Here is a 21,372-nt window from a genome sequence, read left to right as displayed (position 1 = left end):
AAAGTTGGAGAGGAAAAAAGGCGGTGAATCCTTTGAGATGGTAAAGCCAAAAGCCATACCTTTATGAAGTTGCTAATCTTTCTCTCCATTTTCTTTCTTTGCTATTGTTTTGGAGGATAAAATGAACTTGACAAAGGTTGCTTTGTTTTTGGAATATATTTCTCTTTCTAATCAGGTAGAGCTAATCATGTCAAATGAAATATTTTACTCAATGTCAGCAAAGACTTCATATTTTTTATTTAGATTAAGGCACATTGACAACAATAATGTCTGCAAGTTGTACAAACTACATATTGAATCAGGTAATTCTATAATCTCAGAGTAGGATAAGTCCAAGTACCTCAGGTGTATAAAATAATTGATTGAATCAGAGATTGACTTGATTTTTGAATCATGAAAAACCAAGCACTAATCCGGCCTATTTTTTTTTTAATCAGATATTTACCGCGATTCATAATGTAGTTGTAACTCTTTGCCTATAAACTGTTATCATCAAATGTTAGGTTGATCGTTTACAGAGACTAAACGGCAATAAAAAGTTAAGAACTTGTGCGCCATTGTTTTTTTACTTTATCACAAATTGAATGTCAAAGAAAGGAACCACCCTTGATAGTCTTGAGATTAAATGACAACCCAGCGACGAAATAAGTAATATTGAAACATATTCTTAAATAAAGAAGAACCTCCTGGTTCTATCAATCCGTACAATATATTTTCGGGTCCTGAGAGAAACATAAATCTGTGATCATTCCATTGTAGTCGGGTCAGCATCGTCATCATCAATATGGACTTATTTATTATAAAAAAAATGACATTATGTAAGACATTGAGCACATCCCAACTAGGTTGGCACCCACTCAACATCTCATCATTGATTATATATTGTAATTATCTTTTTGATCCTGAGTTAGAACCATGATTCCATTGTTCTTCCTCAAGGCTTTCATTTTCTGTGTTTGGCGCTTCGGCTTCTTCCGATTCCATTTGCCCCGAGGATTGAGCTAATTCCATATACAACTCCTTTAATCCAAATGATCGCACGAATTGGAATCTCGACGGCTCTTTCTTCCATCAGTTCCGTTCCGAGCCATTTTTGGCTCCAGCTAAATGATGTCACTGATAATGACCAAAGATATATATGGTGAATGGAGTTAAAGAGAGGATAATATACAAGTTTAATGTGACATTATTATCTATGCTAATTAATTATAAAAGCTAGAATATACAAAGAGATAAAACGCACTCACCAGGGAAGCTATGTTTTGCTATGCAGATTGCAGTATCTCTGAATATGCACCTCGACTTTGGCTTCTTCTTCTGATCCAAATTGTCTGAATACGCCATCCACTTTACATGTAATCCAAGAGAGCGATTAAATACCAAAGAAGATGCTCAAATGTTCATAGACCATGTTAAGAAAGGTCATACCCGAGATGAGGCATTAGCTATTTAGTTAGTGGAATCGGCATAGAAGTTTAAATTTCGACAGCTTTCTTCCATGAACAAGTTTTTGAGATGCTTTTGGGTCCAACTACTTAATCATCACCAAAGGTAAGAGAGTGAATGGAATTCAAGTTGAGAAAAATATATATTTGCAGTTCACATCACAACATTATTCTCCATGGGCCATATCTGTATTCTCTTGTGTCCACTCCAAAGCTCTCAACCACTTCAGGAATTTGTTGATAAATCTCACAAATCCACTGCAAAATGATTAGCCATTTGACACAACTCCGAAATGAAGGTCTCTTGGATATGCCAAATATAAGACCGACGAGTTAAATTTCATGTAGTTTACCTTTGGAGAGCGGTTTTGTGAACCAATGAGAGAAATGTGAAGCGGATGGATAATGAGTGATTGAATAGCCTTCTTTGGAAATCTGATCAGAAACCCGAAAATCCAATTTCTCATTTCCAAAATTATGACATAAGGACAGTAACAAGATCTGTAAGTTGTACAACCCAAAGCTCATTTTTCAATAATTCAAGAGTAAGATCATTAGTTCCAATACCTCAGGTAAGAGTGAATGGAATTAAAGACGAGAAAATACAAGTTGAATATAACATTATGTACGATAATTTACTACATCAGCAAGAATACACAAACACAAGATTCTCTCTTTTTTCAATAACAAGATTGAATCGATTTAAAACAGGGTCCTCGGAGAAATTAAATTCTTTCCGTAGGCTCTTTACTAAGCTATCATAGCTAAACTAAACATAGAACCCTTACCAGGTCAGCAATGTTCTTCTAGGAAAGGTGGTGTCTCAATTGCTTCCAAAGAAGACAACTAACAGATATTTTGAGGAAAGCTTCAGTTTCTTCCACATGGTCGGATCCAAGGATTGGACTACTGGTTGATAATATGACCTTCAAAAACAATTGATAATAAGTCAATGAAACAATGTGATCCGACAACCAGAACATTAGCTTTGAAAAAAAAAAAAAAAAAGTTACCTCCTTTAGTGAATTCATGGGCAAGTCATGATACGAGGCTCTATTTTGATTTTAGAATATGTGTGTGAAAGCCTTCTCGCCAGTCTCCAATTTCTTCTCACCCACCTTAGTACAATGATTTCGTGTACACAATAATATCTTGTCGGGAAATCAGTGGGGAAGTTTGAATCTCGACAGCGTTCTTCAACCAATTCCATTCCCAGCCGCTTTTGGCTCCAACTAAATGATGTTACTGATCATGACCAAAGATATATAAGAGTGCATGGAATTAAGGAGACGAGAAAATGCAAGTTGAATATGAGATTAATTATATGTAAGCTAATCACCTATATCAGAGAGAATATACACACTCAAAAGGGCAGCAGCGATGTACTTATGCCAAAGAAAGTACTAAGAGTTAATTATTATAAGAAAAAAAAAGTCCGTCCAAAAAAATCTATATGAAACAGAAAATAAATAACATACCGTATCATATTTTATAAGAAAAAAAAAATCATTATACCTTTATTGAAATCTTGAAAAAAAACTCAACTTCGGGGATGTGGTGTTGCGAAATCGAGTTTGAATCTCGAGAGCATTCTTCCATCAGTTCCGTTCTGATGCACTTTTGGCTCCAAATAAATGATGTTACTGATCAATTAACTATATCAGCAAGAATACAAAATCACTTACCAGAATGGCAATGTACTTATGCCAAAGAAGTACTACAGCGATGTAAAGCATCAACTTGAGATAATTTATTACGAAAAAAGTCTGTCCAAAAAAATCTATAAGAAAAGGAAAATATATAACATACCATGCCATACTTTATAAGAAAAATGAAAAAAAAAAAAAAAATTATCATTTTACCTCTTAAGGAAATCTTGATAAAATTTCGACTTCAGGGATGTGGTGTCGGGTCAGCATCACTATCATCAAAGATCGTCGACGTCTGTCTCACCATTCTCTGTGTTCAGTGCTCCGGCTTCTGCCACGTCTGCCGGGCTTTCTTCCTTCTACTTGTTCAGATTAGCAATTTGATAGGCCATACGAAATTACGACAACGATAATCACAATGATCATGTACCTAATAGATGATATGTTCAGAGACCATACGAAATCTTTCGTACCTGATAGATAGAGCTGTACTGACAAGGTATAGGACTACCTCCACGTGGCATTCTGAGAAGCTGAGACTTTATTTGCTATCCGCCGATCAGAATCGTCTTTTTGCAAAAGAAAAGTATGCGGTGATGTTTTCTAAAAAAGATTAAAAAATAAACATTAAAAACCGTTGGGTAACCGACTTAACCGTTAAACATACAAGCTGTTCTAAATAAGCCAATGCACTTTACCTATGAACCAAAAGAGCAAAGACTATGGTATGTAAATGTTCATAGACCATAAAAAAAACGACGGGCATTTCGTCGACAGTGCTGACTGAGTGTCGTCCAAGTGGCGCTCTGTGAATGGCTGAACCTCTGTATGTTAAAGAGAGAATGATCCACAATTATTACTCTGTATGTTCCTACAAATAGCTAGCCAAAATGAAGCACTTCTTTGTAAAACATCTACTTAAGATAAATTATAATTTGTATACAAAAAAAATAGTAAGTTAAGAAGAGACCACAGAAATGAATAAAAATGACACGGTGAAACATGGACCACAGCACGTTGTGAGCAAAAAAAGGACCACAGCATAGCATCATTGTCAAATCAATGAAGCATATGTTGTAAGAATACCATGAAAAGAAAAATAAAATGTAATTCACCTTCAAAGAAATGAGGATTAAGCTTGACCGGTTCGAAGCAATATGTTTTCCAGTCCCTGATAAAGCTTGGTACAGAACCAAGTCCACATGGCATTCTATGAGCCACGAGGCTTCTAAATACAATCCAAGAGGCTAATCGATGATAGTCACCGATCATCAGAATCAAGACGCACACAATCATTTTGTTGCAGTAACAACATGAAAGATTCAATCTTTCATAACAGCTTTCTTCCATCAACAAGTTTTGGTTCCAACAACCACCTGATCATCACCAAAGATAAAGAGTGATTAACAGAATTAAAGACTGGAAAATATATTTTACATTAAGATCAAATCATTAATTTGTTGAGAAATTTGATTGCTTTTCCCCACTTATGAATAGCATTCCAAGACCGCTCTTGCTCCAGATGATACAATGATATTGCTGCTCTGAATGGCTGGGAATATAGAGAGTGAACTCCTTGGCTACGAATTACGGCCTAAAATCTGTCTGAAGAGCGATCAAATCGGGGATGGTTGAAGATGAGCCAGATAGATAGAAAGAAAGAAAAACTTTGTTTTGCAACAATGGTGGGAAAGCATACCCATTCTCGAAACTGTTTGTTCACAAAGAAAAAAACATCAGCACTTTCATTACGATATATATATATATATATATATATATATATATATATATATATATTTACTTCCCTTCAATGATTTCTAACTAAGAGAAAACACAACCATAAGTTTCTTTTCTTCTGTCCACGCCTAATAGTTCACTATACTCACAATTCGAAAATTTCCTTGTAAAATAAATATCTATGTTCAAGATCGTCTTATTGTTTTCCTAATTTCAACAATTCACTTCGTAACCTAAAATACCCTGTAAGTTTTTCAGCTTTACTGATAGAACCTGATCTTCAAAACCAAACTCAATCAATTCAACAAAAACACTTAAGTAAAACCCCAACCCATACTTGACTCCAAAAACGTCAATTGACGGGTCCAATTAAAATAATCACTATATACAGAAAGATACCCAATTTATAAACCCAGTTCTTATGCTCGCAAATCTAACATTTTACCATTCCCATCCTTCAATTCCCAGACCAAGCACGTCAAATTTAATAATAACAGTTCAAAATCAATTGCACAAACCTTATCGTTAATGACGAGGATCGTCGACATCACGTGCTCGAAGGTTGACCTCAAGAACCATAACACTATGCAAAGGGACAACGAAGTCTGTGTACGAATCATAACCAACACTTGAGTTTAATAAAAATTGAAATGGTAAGGGAGCGTCAGTAGTAGTAAGAGTAGCATGCACATAATTTATCAGAAAAATTAAAAAAAAATAATAATAAAAGAATAGTTTACCTTTAACGAAATTTTTATATATCAATTAAGACGTCCGGGATGTGGGCAATCTTATGCCAATCTTGCCCTTTATCTTTCTCACACCGTTGCTTCAACAATGGATGGCATCTGTAGATTCTTAAAACAGAGAGAGAAGCGGGCAAGCCTTGTTCCGGCAAACACTGAAGCTGACTGCACCACAGAATGATCAACTCCTTAAGGTTGGTGAGTTGTTGAAAGGCCTCGCCGTTTAGGGCCAACAGATTCCCACTATGCCACATAGTAATCTTAGCCAGAGTGGCCGTGGGGAGCAATATTCCATCACCAGGAAACGAATCCCCTTTCCAACCACAGATATCTAAGTGTTTCAGTGATGGGAGTCTGTGTAGATCACTCTCCAAAAGCTTTTCGCAATCATATATCCAAAGATGTTCTAGTTTAGAGAGAGAGTCGGGGTGTACATGACAAGCATCTGACGTGTTTGGTAAGCTCATCTTCAACTCCGGACATGCATATAACTCTAGTTTCCTCAGCCTGGGGAAAACTAGTGTGCCATCTCCACCAAATGACCACTCCTTCCACTGTGGCATACCATATATTCCTAAAAATTCTAAGGATCTGAAAGAGGTGCCACTAGTACTGCTGCCACCGTACAACTCATCACCCACACTCACCACGCTATCAAACCCATATATTCTAAGGTCTTTGAGGCATGGCAATTGTCCCAGCGGAGGCAAACGGAAACAGCTTTTACAATTCTCTAGGCGGATCGATACTATGTTGGAAAATGAATCGTGTCCCACCCAATCCGGAAATATCGTGCCTCTGTAATACTTTATTTCGAGAGATCTCACATTTGTATGAGGCCGAAGTGATTCCAATATTTCTCTCTCTCTCTCCGAACTATTTGCATCACCGGCAGATCCATGACTCCATTGCAAACGTAGATCCGTAATGCCCTTCTTATCCTTCAAATCAGCCTCCAAAGCCTCATTCGCATCACCCACATTTTCAATACTCGAAATCTCAAGTCTTCCCATGAAAGGCTGAACATGTTCCACTTCTTTAATATTATTCCCCCTATCGCCACAGCCAACAACTATTTTACTCAATGTCACCAAAGACTTCATATTTTTTATTTGGAAGTTCATTTCTTTTATAGGTGTGCCATAAATATCCAGATGCCGCAAATTGATTAGCCTTTCCATGTTCTTTGGTAATGTCGTAAGATTCCGACACTCTGATAGCAACAAGGTCTCCAAGTTGTACAAACTCCATATTGTAGCAGGCAACTCCCTAATCACAGAGTTAGATAACTCCAAGTACCTCAAATGTATCAAACTTTTAATTGAATTAGAGATTGAATCACCTATACCAAGCACTCTTAAGTACCTTCGCGATTTCGTAAAGGTTTTGTCAGGACAGACTAAATAGGACTGTTTATCTAATCCGATAAAGGTGCGCAAATACTTAGCCTTGCGTATCAGTCCAAAATCTTCAGGCTCTGTGCTAAATGAGAGGTGCCGAGTATGACTTTGAAGGCGGTCCAAGTCATTTCTTTTATCAACCCTGAAACAAAATCCACGGGATACAAACATGGCTAAATCGTGAACAAGGTCATGCATGAGGAAAATTGAGTCATCTTTACTTGACTTCTGAAACAATGACCTTGAAACGAGATCTTCCAAGTACTCCTCTCCAACTTTCTCCATTTTCACAGCTTTCTTTTCACTCTGCAAAAATCCTTCAGCCATCCAGAACACGATTATCCTGTCTCTCTTAAACTCATAGTCTTTCGGAAAAATTGAGCAATAAGAGAAACATCGTTTTAGATGTGTAGGCATACGGCGATAACTCAACCACAAAGCGGGGAGGATGCTTTTTTCTTTACTATACCACACATCACTTTCGAGAATGTTTTCCCAATTCTTTGGATTTCGATGGGAACGTAATAAACCGCCAAGAGATTTGATAGCTAAAGGAAGGCCTTTGCACTTTTCCACTATCTCTCTGCCAATCGCTTGCAAATCCTGATGTGCATGAGCGTCTTCGTTGTTTCTGAAAGCATGCCGTGAAAATAACAGCCAACAATCTTCGGGCGACAAATCAGTTAACTGATAAGTAGTTGTCTTTCCAATCGCCATAAGAGAGGCTACTATTGTGCTTCGTGTTGTCACAATGATCTTACTTCCTTCTGCTCCAGATTCGAAAGAGCTCTTCAAAGAGTCCCAGAGAAGATAATCCTCATTCCAAACATCATCAAGAACCATAAGAAATTTCTTCCCTCTTAAGGCATCCTTCAAATGCTGCTGAATCTCAAACAACTCTTCTGAACAACACCCTTGCGGTGTGACCATTTCCAAGATTAGTTTTGTAATCTTATAGATGTTGAAATCATTTGATACCGTCACCCGTGCTCTTAGATCAAAATGATCATTGACCCGAGCATCGTCATAAACAATCTGAGCAAGGGTGGTTTTTCCAATACCACCCATGCCCACAATCGAAATGACTGATAGTTTTTCCTCACTACCATCGCCGGAGAGCAACAAGTCAACAATGACCTCTTTATCATCTTTCCTTCCGTAAACGCTAGATTCTTCAACCAACGGAGTGGGTGGCCTTTGATAGGAACGGATTTCTCCAAGACCGTCTCTCAGACCAAGATTATCCTTTTGGTCTAAAAGACTCTTGAATCTACGAAGGATCTCCGTAGCTTCATTCTTGACCATGCTATCAAATCCAATAGAAGTGAACAAACCACTTGGGATACTCAAACAACAAGGCTGGTGAGGTTTCAGCTCAAGCCTCTGAGCTTCGCTGTTCATGGTAGCAACCAAGTCATCGGTGCGATACACCATGTCTTGGAGGTCATCCAGCCACTCCCTGACATTATTGTCAGTGATAAGCTTTTCCTCTGCATCGTCGACCAGCTTTGTCACTGACCTCACGACATTCCTCAGATCACCCAAAACATCAACAACGGGCTGGTTTCCACGGAACAAGATGGTTGGGATCTCTTTCGGAGCCAACCTTTCAAACAAGACTTGAAGAAAAGAAGAAAGCAACGCTCCTCCAACTAACTCAGCCATGTCTAACTGCCAACAGATCAAGGGTTCTCTATTTTACAATATATATAGAATCAAAAGTAAGACAATATTTATAGAGTAACTAATTTTTTTTATTCCAAAGTTGCCTTCTTATCAAACTACCAAAACAATAAAATAAAATTTATAGAACTATATACAATATTTACAAATAAACAAAAGACTCACATGGAGATGAGGTTGTTTTTCGGAAGATGATTTCTAGAATTCTCAGTAACGGAATTGTGAGCAAAGAGCAATGGAATTGTGAGCAAAGAATGGCAGTGGAGAAGGTCAACAAAGGCTATGCAGAATATTAGAGCAATGGAATGAGATGTTGATTTTTCCTTTCACGCGGAAACAATAATGCATGGGCTGTCCATGTCATGTAGCTGGTGGAAATTAAAAAGAAATATCATTTCTGTGGTGGAGAATAAAAATTGAGGTATGAAAGATTAGGTTCCAATTATCTCCATTCACATTAAATTATATGCGTCATTTTGAGCAAAAAATAAAACATATTAAATGCGTCAAGGCATACACATGAGAAGGTTTGATTATCAAACATTGTAGGAAAGCAATGGAGATGAGATACAAATTATTTTCGTTGTTGCTTTATTAATTTAAAATGCACGAAGGCTAGATGTATACACAACGATTAAAAATACTGGAGAGTCAAACTGTTGAGTCAATGGGAGAACGTGGATTCTTAAAGAGAATAGAGAGGAAAAAAAATATCTGAATATGGATTCATTTTTTTAGAGGACCTTTTCATAGGGCCTGTGTGGCACAACATTCAAACGGGATAAATAAAATGGCGCTCGAAGGATACGTGAAAAATGAAAATTCAAACGAAAATTTAACAGTTGGTGTCATCCATCCAATAAACATCGTATTCTCTCTCTCTCCAAAAAAAATGTGTTTTTTTTCTTCAGATCTAAATCTAGATCTACTATTTTTCTTCCTTGGGGCCGATTCCGGCGATGATTTCAGCCGCGGCTGGACGTCTCTCGGTCCGGGGGAAGGAGGTGCGAATCGCTACCGGAGGTAGAAAGACGACAACGGAGCTTGGCGGTGTTGCTGTAGGTTTGTCGACGATGGTTTTGTGTCGTGGCTCGTCAGCTATGACAGTTGTGCGGTGTAGGTCTTCGGTGACGGCGCCGACGATGACGGTGACAATGACAGCTGCATGACTCTCGATGACGGCGTCGGTGCGGCGACAATCCGAGCCGGCGACGGGGACTCTGCGGTGTGGTTTCGATGATGCTGTGGCGAGGCTTCTCGGCAACGGGGACGATGCTGCTAACATTTTCGAGGTTTTCTATCAAACTTCGGTGACATATTTCATTTTTATTTCGAGTTTTCTTGTTTTAAAAGGATTTGTGACTCTTTTATTTCATTGTTGCGTTTTGTTTGTTTGGCTTGGTTTATTTTGGAGACGGATTAGTCGTGTTGTGGATTTCCTGTTAGGTTTTGTTCTATGCAGGTTGAGGAGGCATCTTCTTTGTGATCATCGGACATTTTTGCTTTTGTTGAAAGAGCTCTATTGTGTGCTCGAATATTGTGCTCGTCGTTCTTCCTCTTGTCGGAAGCACGCACAAAATGTGCGATTACCGAAACTTAGTGTTAGTTTCACTTCGACTTAGGTTTAAGGTGTTCCATGTACCAAGGTGTTTTTCTCCTGTATTGATGGGTTTTTACTCAATTTTAATGGAAAATCCGTTACATTAGAAAAAACGAAAAAATTTAACAAATCAATGTTTGGTAATTGTCATTTAATTAAAATGGACATTAACTAAACGGCGTTCTGTTGTTCAAACATTATTGCAAGCTATTTCATTAATTTATTGAATATTTTAGTAGTTTCTATTATTTAGTTAAGATAAATAAAATTTTATGTTTTTTTAGAAAAATTAAATATATTTACATAATTAAATTTAGAATAGAAAAAAAAACACTAATGTGGCTTTTTTATGAAATAAAAAAAAGTAAAAGCTTCTCTAACAAAAAAAACAAAAACAAAAAACAAAAAATAAACAAAAACAAAACAAAACAAAAATTGACAATAATTAAACAAAAAAAATAGTAATGTGAAAACTCCCACTAACTTATTCGTAATGAAAGAAAACCCCTAATATAATTGAACATTAAGATAAATTTCTAAAGATGTCTTGCCAAAATACTAGAGCTGTGAATTTTAAAGTATGGCAGTGAAGGAAGTCAACAAAGGCCATACAGAATATTAGAGGAATTGAATGAGCGTTGATTTCTTCTTTTGCGTTTTTTGTCTCCATTCACGCGGAAACAATAATGCATGAATGAGCAATTTAAAATTTATAGAACTATATACGATATTTACAAATAATAATAATAAATAATAAAAGACTCACAGGGAGACGAAGTTGTTCTGCAGAAGATGATTTCTTGAATTCTCAGCGCGCACACAAAATACTAGAGCTGTGAATTGTAATTTGCGAGCAAAGTATGGCAGTGAAGGAGGTCAACAAACGCTATAGAAAATTGTTATAGCAATGGAATGACAGTTTATTTTTATTTTTGTTATTTTGTCTTTTCCTATCACGCGGAAACAAAAATGCAAGGGCTGTCAGCTGTCCATGTTGCAAATTAAATGCACATTAAATTATCTTTTCAGTGGTAGAGAATGAAGGATGAGATTCCAATTATCTTCGTTCACATAAAATTAAATGTGTCATTTTGAGCAAAAAAAAAAATAACATATTAAATGCGTCAAGGCATACACACGAGAGGTTTGATTATCAAATATTGTAGGAGCGCTGGTTCCTTTTTTTCTTTTTTTTTTTAAACTTTTCCTTCCACTGGGAAACCTGAATATGGATTCATTTTTCAGAGGTCCTCATTGTCTGATTTCAAATGCCATTAAACCGAACATTGAAAACTATGTTTAACATCAACGTTAATTAGATAGATCATGGGAGCATATTTGAACCACCTCCTGATATTATCCATCAGTACAAAATGATTAGAACTATGACTCCATTGTTGCCGGGCCATCATTAAGATTCTCGTCCGTCTTCCCATCTTCTAACTTTGCATCGACTTCCTTGAGCCTTCCATTCTCTGCCTCACCATTTTCTGAGTTCGTTGTTGCTTCGGCTTCTTCCAATTCTATATGCTCCGAGGATTGAGCCACTACTTGTTCTGAATAACCCGCATACTTTACCTGTAATCCAAAATTAGAGCGATTACGATCATATGTTCATGTTCAGAGACCATACATATGACATACCTGATAGAGCTCACTGCAAATTGCTGTCATCTCATCGACACTTCCGACGTGGTGGACGGGCCCGGTGTCGTCCACGTGGCGCTCCGTGAATGGCTCGACCTCAGTCAAGTTGAGGCAGAGGTGGTCGGGCCTCTGAAGGAGGAGTTTGAAAGTGGGCTGAAGCTCGTAGCATTGCTCGAACAAAGAACGGCGGCAAAACACGTAAAGGCCGAGTCGAGCACGAGACATCGCAACCACCAATCTTCTCACATCGCGAAGATGACCCACAAATCTCGTTCGCACCAGTGACAGCAATATAAAATCGTTCTGCTGACCCTGAAATTTATCCACTGTCGTAACCTGAGAAAAAGACAACAAAAGTCGAGTTGTACTTATCATCATCGGATTCAGTGTGTTACAATACAATAAACGTAAAAGTACATATTCGTGTAAAACCCAAGATAAAAGTAAAACTATAGGCAGACAGGATTCTACTCTGTTAAAACCTGGTTACAATCCGAGTACAAAAAAAAAAATCAAAAGGGAAAGATGACAACTGTGTCCCTGCTGAATCAAAAATTTCCCATTCGGGTCACCAAAAATCAAACACAATCAAACCATAAAAAATATAATATTTTTAACGGCATACCTTGCTCGGAGGACCAATCAATGGGTACGGATTGCAGCGTCGGCTAATCACATCACGGATAAGAAGCTTCTGACCGTTGTAAGTCGTCAAAATGGAAATCTTATTGGCGGGATATCCGAGTAGACGCATGTATATATAGACACTGACGATATATTCGGCCTCTCCTTCGTTCTGGTAAAACCACGGAGAAGGAGCGCTCTCGCCCTTTCCATGGTAATCCGGAACATCCACCAACTGGTATTCGTGGGAAAATCCGGCGTTTGCTCTGTGAAAAATGGGATTTTCCTTCACGTACGAGAGGTCTCCCAAGCCTCTGTACCTCCAATTGTAGAGCTTGGCGATGCTCGGGCGAGCACGACCCTGGGCATTGAGCTCAATGTAAGGCACGGCGAGACGAACGAATCTCGTGAAGAGAGACTGGTCCATGTGACTGTACTTCTGGAATGCCATGTTCTTCACGACCGGAGGTAATTGGTGATGGTCTCCAATCAGAATGCAGCGTTTTAGCCTCGCACGCCCGTCTTGCTGCCTCTGAAGAAGCATCGGGATGAAAGTCTCGATCTCCAGAATCTGAGCGCTCTCTTCCATCAACAGGTTGTCGTACTTGAAACCCAGCTGCAAAAAGTCTTTTCTCTTCAGAGCCGCATGAGTGCAGGTCATTGCTACGATCTTCGCTTGCTTAGTCATCAAGTAATTCGCTCGATCGGCCGTTGACTTGAGCAACTCGAACGCGCGGCACTCTTCGAGTTCTTGGAACATAACCTTCAGATGACGAAAACACCCTTCCGCCGCCCTCATGTCTTTCTCGAACGACTCGCCAGTGAAGACTTGGTGCGGAGCGTTCGAGAAGAACTCTTTGAAGGGGAATCGGTCTTTGACGAATGATGGCTCATTTTCTTTCTCAACGCAAGCGGCGAGAAATAGCTCCCACCGAGAGTATACGTGAAGCAACCAAAAATACCCGGCTGTTTCACAGGTATACCCAACATCCTCGGGAAGTTGGAGAGACCTCGCCAATCTCTCCACTTCGCTGAGTAATTCAAGCCTCCGAACAAGCATAGCATTCACACGTCCCTGTCGGCTGAAATCGAGATCGGTTGCGAGCTCTTGCTCACCTTGACCAAGACGAAGAAGATAGCGAGCCGGAACATCCCTCTGAAAAAGCAAAGGATGTGATCGTTAATCGGGAAAACGCAGTTGAAAGATGAGCAAGTTTTTAGACAGAGTAGAGTAACTCCCAACCTGCATTATCTTTTCAAAGATGTCATCAAGGGCCTGGTTTGAATGAGTGATTATCAATGTTCGCTGAGACGGACAATTATGATAGAGGACATTGAGGATCTGCACAGCTGTATCGGTCTTTCCCGTACCAGGGGGACCCACAACCATTGTCAAGCCCGGCTGGACACCCGAAAGGATTGCTCCAACCTGAAGGAAGACAATATTTACAAGCGCTCAGTTGTACTCAGAAAAAGTATTGCCCAAGAGATTCACTCAAGTAAAGCGACCAAGAACAATTATGGATAAATTGAGAAAGATGTTTGCATCCGTACCTGTATGGGAGTAAATCTAACAGAATTCTGTCTCGGTTGATCTTGAGGATAAGGACCTGGATCGGGAGGGGTGTATGCCTCAACAATTTGCTTCTTTTTCTCAGTATCGCCGTTCACCATATCAACATCATTGGCTGAATCAGAAATAGACTTCTTTTGATCACCACTTTTTGACAGATTAGGAAGCGTAATTCTATAAGGCGGTCTTGGATCTATATTTTCCGCACCATCTGAATTCATAAAAATAACCTGCAAAATAGAACACGGTATCTAAAATTAGCATACAGAGTACAGATAACACATTGGGTTTTTAATTTTCCTACTGATGTTTGAGAAGAGAATCAAATAAAAAGTCAAGCAACCTCATAATCCGAAAAGCTTTCCCTCAGATGGACCGCGTCAACAAAGGTATCTTTGAAATCTACTGTTTCCAAGAGATCGGGCATGTTAGTCCATTGCGCTGCAGTGGGATCCCCGTAACCAAGAAATATGTTGTGCAGCCAATTGGGGACAATACAATACTCATTCATAAGGTCCCTTATAGACTCCAAAATTGCCTTGAAATTGTTCTCCTTGGGCTTCCTCCTCATCAATATATTAAAAGTCCCATAAACATCTTCTCCGCCTTTCTCTGCGGTGTTGGTTACATCCATGTGGTATTGTGCTGTATCTAAAGCAACGGTAACGGTTCTCATGTCTCCTTTTGGAGGCTTCCACTCATCTCGCTTGACTCTTCCTGTGAAATCATTCATCAAATTTCCCTCCTCGTCGCGCATCTCAATGATTTCGCATCCCCGAACGTATTGAAGGCCGAGCCTTTGAGGAACGGTGGCCTTGGCAGCTTCTTCGGGACTTAGAGGCTCAAATGACGGGCGAATCGATAATAAGAACAGAACATCGTGCTCTTTGAGAGCGTTCCACTCCGATCTTATCTGTGCCTTATAACTTGAAATGCTAAAAGTCACCTCTGCTGTTACAGACGCCGGCTTCACTTCCCCAATATTCGGCTGCTTGACCTCAGCGATCCTGAAGTCCTTTACCGGGACAGCCATCCTCGACCAGCCACGAAATGCAGGGTCTCCCTCGTTGTTGATACAGGCAAGAAGATGAGGAACGGCTTCTTGAATATCTTCCCGAATCTCGTACGTTGATTCGAGACGAAATAGGTTGAAATTTCTGAGAAGATAATCATGAAGAGTTAAGAACTGTAAGTTGAGTTTTGGAAGCGCTAGACAACCTTCTCCGGAGTAATTGATGCTAGGTACAACGCTTTCGTCCCACATAATTAGTTCATTTGGATAGAGTGGAAGTGCATTTATGGATTCTTTTTGAGATTGTTGCTTCTCAAAAAATGATACCATAACTTCAATGAGGAAATCAACCCTATCAGACCAAGGATCATTTGTTGACACCAGCTTCAGCTGAAACAAGTAAATATATTAACATAATCAAACTGACTGCTGGAAAAAAAAAAAAAAAAAAAAAAAAAAAAAAAAAAAATACAAGCACAAAAGATCTGCAATTCTCCAAGTCTCTAAACCTAATATTGTGTCAACATACCTTGTGACAAACTAAATCTTTTAATTCTTCAGGAGTGAGTACAGAGAGTTTCTTAGACAAATCATTTCTCTTGTTGATTGCACCAATGTTGGACAGCGCCAGCCCTTTTAACTACAACCAAATAAGAGAAAGAGAGTTAAAAACACATTAATACCTTCTTCTCAGGGAAAGTGGAAAAAAATTCCCCAGAAACCCACTTAGAAATAGTATCTCAATGGTTGCGCATGTACTGACCTTAGGAACCTTCTTAAAAGCAAGTAATTGGAAAGATTGCATGCGATCATAATGAGACTGTAACACCTCATCATCAGTCAACTGTGTCCCAGCATGATCGTTGATTTCGAAACCTTCATAAAATTGCAGCAAGTCAACCAGTTGCGCAAAGAGTTTCCCTTTTTCATGTCTATAAAGAGCACTCAAGTGGCATTTGGGAACTACTGCAACATCAGAGACAAGGGGCCTCAAGTATCTGAAACAATATATTGGCAGAGGGAAAAGTATTAGACAGCGAAAGAGTATACCGTATAGTATTTTTAATGTAAATATTTAATTTTTTTTAATAATTGAAACAGAATAATTTGGCTCTTGAGATCAAGCTGAAAATTGGTAATCTCATAATAGTCTTATTTTCGGTCGTTAGAGCACAGATAAAAATAAAAATAAAATAAAATAAAAAAACAAACAAATGTGTGGCTGAGTGGTTGGGGAATTAACAAAACAAGAACTGTATAAAAAATATAAATGAAAACTCCACATGTTCATGTCGGCGTAGGACTAAAAGCATACCTCCTTGTTGGGAGTTGGCTCAAAAGGTCAATCAGAAACTCCATAAATCGTTCACAGTACAAGACACAAGCATCGTCAACATTTGCCGATACATTGAGAACCATATGTTCATCATCCCCATTTCCACTCGGTTCCAACGGGAAAACCTCGCAATCCAGTATCTGCATGGCATAGAAACAGTATAAATTCATTCATTTTTAAAACAAAATATACATACACACACACACACTGAAGAAACTATTACCATATAATAATTCAAAATGAGAAAACTACCTTCAAAAACTCTTCCATTAGATTTCTCAAGAACTTCACTTCAAGCATATTTGAAGGATCAAAGTCCACTCCTCGCTTTGCAGCTTCCTTGGCTTCTTTCTTTACTGAGTTCCTCCATTTCCTTATCAGATCTGGATTCAAACAAAGTTCCATCTAGAAATGCATATAGAAAAATCAGAAAACAAATAAAAACTAGTTGCGCATGGTAAACCTATTCACAACAACATCACATCACACCGGGGAATTGTTTACCTGAAATCTGCCATATGACAAACTATGCCACGATTCCAAACGCGCTGTTTTAAGAACAGTTTTACTCACAATCGCATCTTCCAAGCTCTGTGAGTAGTCATAATATGATATTGGAGGCATCAAAATTTACATTAATAAATAATTAAATATACACAGCTCGAACATTTGTCAAAAGATTAATCGATCGCTTAACTTATAGATGCCCAAAGTCTTAAAATTATACCTGAAATGCGTTGATCATGAAGACCAAGTAATTTGTCTTCTCTGATATACTCAAGTCCCTTCCCTACAAACTCAACCAGAATAACATCATTCACACTAAGAAATAAGATCATGCATTATAAATAGGGTTATATAGCTAAATGGCCACATAAATTATATCCAATTTGGATTTGGCCACCATTTGGTTAATTTTGTGTAAATGGCCACTCCACTTTATTAACACGAATAAAAATACCATTTAACCCTTACCTGTTCCCGCCCAAACGTTAATGAAAAAAAAATACATTTAAATGAATATCGATAATAACTGCCCCGGTAATCGAGGACACCATTACTCGGTCATTAATATCACGATTCCCACAACCCCTTTTTTGAAACCCCATTATCGCCAATCCCCGATCTTCATCGACCGCGATCCAGAGATCTTCTCCGTCCTACTCTCCCTCCTCCGCTCAAACCGTCTCCCTCCGCCGCCCTCCGATTCTCAAAGCACGAGCTCGCCAACGAAGCTCTCTCCTACGGCCTTGGTCACGGCCTCCACAGTGCCGCATCTCCTCCGCCGTTCTCCGGCATCGACGCCTCCATCGCCGCCACCTTCCAACCAGCCTCCGACGGCCTCACCACCGCGATATCCGCTTCCGCTGCGGACGGCTCCGTCTGGCTCGCCCACGCCGGCCAGATCTCCAGCTACGATGTTCATCTCCTCCGCTCTGCCACGATCCGGACTCACCTCGACGAGATCTCGGCCCTGGGACGTCTCAGCCGATCGTCGGAGATCGCCGCCCTCGGATCCGACTCCGCCGCGGGGCTACACTTCTACGATCTCTCCGGCAGCCGGAACCTCGGCTCGGTCCAGTGGAGAGACGCCTCCGATCCGAGGATCTACAAGGCGCGAGTCGCCGCCGTCGCGGACTCACCGGACTCAGACTCGGTCTACGTCGCGTTGCTTCATGTTGTCGTTCTTCGTCATGGCTGGCGTGGCTTGCCTCGGGTGTCTGGTCGCGGTAGCTTTGTTTGTTCGGACTAGAAGTTTTTATCGGGTGGTTTTGATCAGAAGATTGAAAGGGGGTTCTTCGTGAAGTCTCTCAGAGAAGTTTTTTTTTTTTTTCTTTTCTTTTCTTGCGGAGACTAGTCTTGAAGATTTTTTATTTGTTTTAACAGTGACAATAAAGAAGAGAATTTGTAAAGAGCAGGGAATAAGTTGGAACCAAGATTTTTTTTTTTTTTAATTCTATGAAGAAACCAGATCGAGCGCACCAGATCAGCGCACAAGATCGCTGCTCTCGCTCCGCTCATCCTCGCGATGTAAATTGTAAACTGATTCTTTAGATGTAAATTGATGTTAATGGACAATAAATATAAAATTTATTTACAAGTTATTTGTATTGTAAATAAGCTGACAAATCAATTAACGTGAAAAATTCCATTTACACGTCCAGAATTTCAGGGAATCAGTACCATTAATGCCGATAAACACACACCAAAACACACGTCCAACATAACTAAAATGCAATAACTTCTTTCCAAAAAAGTTTATTCCGAAAATAAAAATCATTTCGGTCCATTTCAAATTTCAAATTAAAACTGCCTTAATTTAAAAATGAATGCGCAATTAATAAGGGCAATTCAGTAACAAAAAAGCAGTTAATTCCCTGCCACGTAGGCGCAATGGCCATTTACAAAAAATTAACCAAACGTTGGCTAAAACACAATTGCCACTGTTTTTAAGGCTTATCTAGCCAATTTTTTGTTATAAATATTATATATTTGTTGGTAACCGCGAAGGAAAAACAAACACAAACCTCTTTAAGCCGAAGAACCCTCTCAAGAAAGGGTTTATATAGAGAATCAAAGTGAGAGTGGAAAGAGGCCCGGTGTCATCCACGGTGGTCGGGCCTCTGAAGCTCGTAGCATTGCTTGAACAGAGAACGGCGGCAAAAGACGTAAAGGCCGAGTCGAGCACAAGACATTGCAACCACCAATCGTCTCACGTCACGAAGATGACCCACAAACTGTGTTCGCACCAGCGACAGCAATATAAAATCGTTCTGCTGCCCCTGAAATTTGTCCATTGTCGTAACCTGAGAAAAGACGACAAAAGATGAGTAATTATTATGGGATTCAATCTTTTTTCCTGCCTTCCACCTCACTGTCGCTATCACATTCTAGGTAGTCCCTCCTGATGATCGGCGACCTCTTTTGAGTCGTGTATGCGTTCCACCTATCAATAACCCCCTTGCGAAAAGATGCTCGCTTATTCGCGTAGATGGTGGCTCGGCAATCAGGAGGCGGAGTCGACTTTCCATCCTCCGCCTCTGGGTCTTGACGAAGACGACAAAATTGAACAAATACAAGACAGTCTTTTGGAATTTCAAGACGTGGTCTCGTCACCGACGGAAGGCTCATCGGAGGAGTCTTTTGGTCCATCTGAGGATATTCCGAGCGATGACTCTTCAGAGTGTTTAGAAGGTATTGCTGAAATGCTCGGATTAGGTTCCTCGACGTCAGCGTCCGAAGGCTTGCCCCCTATCGAACCGAACCTAAATTCTTAGGTATCACCACTCTTATCTACTTCGGTTATTCTACGTTCTAGCGCAGGTAGGGGTGGACGAGTTCAACGACACAACAGTAATTACCATGATGGAGGGTCCTCTCAAAAGAAAAGTAGTTCCAAGATCTCAAAAAAGAAAAAAAGAGAACTGAGAAAATTGGAATTTGATATGAGCTTCGGTAAGGCTATAAGCTCAGGGAGGAAGCCAATTAGTAAATGAAGATCGTCTCATGGAACGTTAGAGGGACTGGTCACCCCGATAAGAGACGTGGAATAAAATCTTTGGTATGCAAGATCAACCCGGATATTCTTGTTCTTTTGGAGACTAAGAGATCTAAAATCGATAGACGGTTCGTAGGAAGTGTTTGGAGTTCTAGATTCAAAGAATGGGTTTTTCTGCCGTCAATCGGAGCAGCGGGCGGTATCGTAATTATATGGGACTCAAGAAGAGTGTCGGTTTTGGAGAGCTTAGTAGGAGATTTTTCGGTTTCAATTAATATTGAGAATGGCGACCTTCCATGGTGGTTCTCTGGGATTTATGGTCCGTGCCGAGCTGCTGGAAGATCAGATTTTTGGGATGAGTTGGCTGGACTGGGCGAGATTTGTGGATCCCGTTGGTGTGTTGGAGGGGATTTCAACGTCATCAGATTTGCCGCAGAAAAAAATAAACCTGTAAGAGCTAGACGAAGCATGAGACTTTTTAACGAGATCATTTCTGATCTTTCCTTGATTGATCCTCCGCTACACAACGGAGAGTTCACATGGTCAAATTTCAGGGAAAGCCCAACGTGTTCACGTCTAGACAGATTCCTCTTCACAACAGGTTGGAGGGGTATCTTCCCGTTCTGTTTACAAGAGGTCCAATTTAGGGGTGTTTCGGACCACTTCCCAATAACGATCATTACAGAACCGGCCAAATGGGGCCCGGGCCCTTTCAGATTGGACAATGAATGGCTGGAACACTCCGATTTCAAGGCTTTGGTTGTCAGTTCGTGGATGGAACCCGTTCCGGAGGCTTGGACAGGTCATCGTATTATGGGGAAGCTCTACGGATTAAAAAAGAAAATCAAGGCATGGGCAGTTGGTGAAAAGGAGAGGAAGATAGGCCAAAAATTGAAAATTGAAAGAGAGATTCGAGTCTTAGATAGACAGGAGGCTGGTCCTGACTGGTCGGAAGAAAAGCGTTTTGAAAGGGCCTTTTTGAAAGGACAATTGGATAGTATTCTCGAGAATGAGGAGAGGATAGCGAGGTTAAAGTCGAAAGTCGCATGGGCTAAACACGGAGACGGTAATACGAGCCTCTTCCATTCTATCCTAAGTGCGAGAAAGGCAAAGAATTCCATTTGGAAGTTGGAAAAGGCGGATGAGACTATCACGGTCAACGAGGCAGAAATCGTTGAAGAACTTAACAGCTTTTTCGAAACTTTGTACCGAGCTAATCCATCTATGCGAGGAGATTGGAACAACATTCTTTGGCAGCCAATGGACTCAGATAGCGCCGATAACCTCTCGCGACCTTTTGACGAAGAAGAGATAAAAAGAGCGGTTTTCGAGTGTGCGAGGAACAAATCCCCTGGACCGGATGGTTTCTCCTTGGCGTTTTTCCAGAATTTATGGGATATCATCAAGGCCGATGTGCTTCA

At 39.9% G+C, this 21,372-nt stretch overlaps 2 protein-coding genes and 1 pseudogene across 2 annotated transcripts; 1 reads left to right on the top strand and 2 right to left on the bottom strand.

Moving 5' to 3' along the window:
• Window positions 1-420: 420 nt before the first annotated feature.
• Window positions 421-11,144, bottom strand: LOC149383019 (putative disease resistance RPP13-like protein 1). Its single transcript, XM_089628143.1, has 15 exons — window positions 11,027-11,144; window positions 8,826-9,028; window positions 5,572-8,648; window positions 5,350-5,436; window positions 4,794-4,805; window positions 4,582-4,699; window positions 4,210-4,470; window positions 3,308-3,425; window positions 2,961-3,100; window positions 2,459-2,690; window positions 2,234-2,371; window positions 1,799-1,880; window positions 1,429-1,703; window positions 1,248-1,347; window positions 421-1,116 (listed from the first exon to the last, which is right to left on the bottom strand). Exon 3 carries the CDS (start codon window positions 8,640-8,642, stop codon window positions 5,586-5,588), a length of 3,057 nt encoding a protein of 1,018 aa, XP_089484269.1. The 5' UTR covers window positions 8,643-8,648; window positions 8,826-9,028; window positions 11,027-11,144; the 3' UTR covers window positions 421-1,116; window positions 1,248-1,347; window positions 1,429-1,703; window positions 1,799-1,880; window positions 2,234-2,371; window positions 2,459-2,690; window positions 2,961-3,100; window positions 3,308-3,425; window positions 4,210-4,470; window positions 4,582-4,699; window positions 4,794-4,805; window positions 5,350-5,436; window positions 5,572-5,585.
• Window positions 11,145-11,382: 238 nt separating this feature from the next.
• LOC149383017 (uncharacterized) lies at window positions 11,383-19,250 on the bottom strand. The gene is made up of 14 exons (XM_089627660.1): window positions 19,158-19,250; window positions 18,981-19,055; window positions 17,180-17,242; window positions 16,957-17,043; window positions 16,705-16,857; window positions 16,432-16,592; window positions 15,880-16,114; window positions 15,646-15,756; window positions 14,448-15,506; window positions 14,086-14,334; window positions 13,775-13,960; window positions 12,533-13,687; window positions 11,905-12,243; window positions 11,383-11,838 (listed from the first exon to the last, which is right to left on the bottom strand). The coding sequence occupies exons 1-14, from the start codon at window positions 19,248-19,250 to the stop codon at window positions 11,644-11,646; spliced, it is 4,161 nt and encodes a 1,386-aa protein (XP_089483786.1). The 3' UTR covers window positions 11,383-11,643.
• LOC149383018 (protein ENDOPLASMIC RETICULUM-ARRESTED PEN3 pseudogene) lies at window positions 17,399-18,415 on the top strand (annotated as a pseudogene).
• Window positions 19,251-21,372: the final 2,122 nt, after the last annotated feature.

This window comes from Urtica dioica, chromosome 10, assembly GCF_054948205.1.
Source record: "Urtica dioica subsp. dioica isolate 48M chromosome 10, U.dioica_male_clone48M_v1_H2, whole genome shotgun sequence".
In the NCBI taxonomy this organism is placed as follows: Eukaryota; Viridiplantae; Streptophyta; class Magnoliopsida; order Rosales; family Urticaceae; genus Urtica; species Urtica dioica.
Note: the sequence above shows the minus strand (reverse complement) of the source record. Positions and strands in the feature narration are given on the sequence as shown.

What these genes read in the sequence shown, in the direction of transcription:
- LOC149383019 (XM_089628143.1), bottom strand. Translation starts at nt 8,642, where the DNA reads ATGGCTGAGTTAGTTGGAGGAGCGTTGCTTTCTTCTTTTCTTCAAGTC.
- LOC149383017 (XM_089627660.1), bottom strand. Translation starts at nt 19,250, where the DNA reads ATGGACAAATTTCAGGGGCAGCAGAACGATTTTATATTGCTGTCGCTG. An exon ending in TAATGGAAGAGTTTTTGAAG is followed by an intron (nt 16,593 to 16,704) that starts GTAGTTTTCTCA and finishes TATGCCATGCAG; the next exon opens with ATACTGGATTGCGAGGTTTT. An exon ending in AAGATTTAGTTTGTCACAAG is followed by an intron (nt 15,507 to 15,645) that starts GTATGTTGACAC and finishes TACTTGTTTCAG; the next exon opens with CTGAAGCTGGTGTCAACAAA.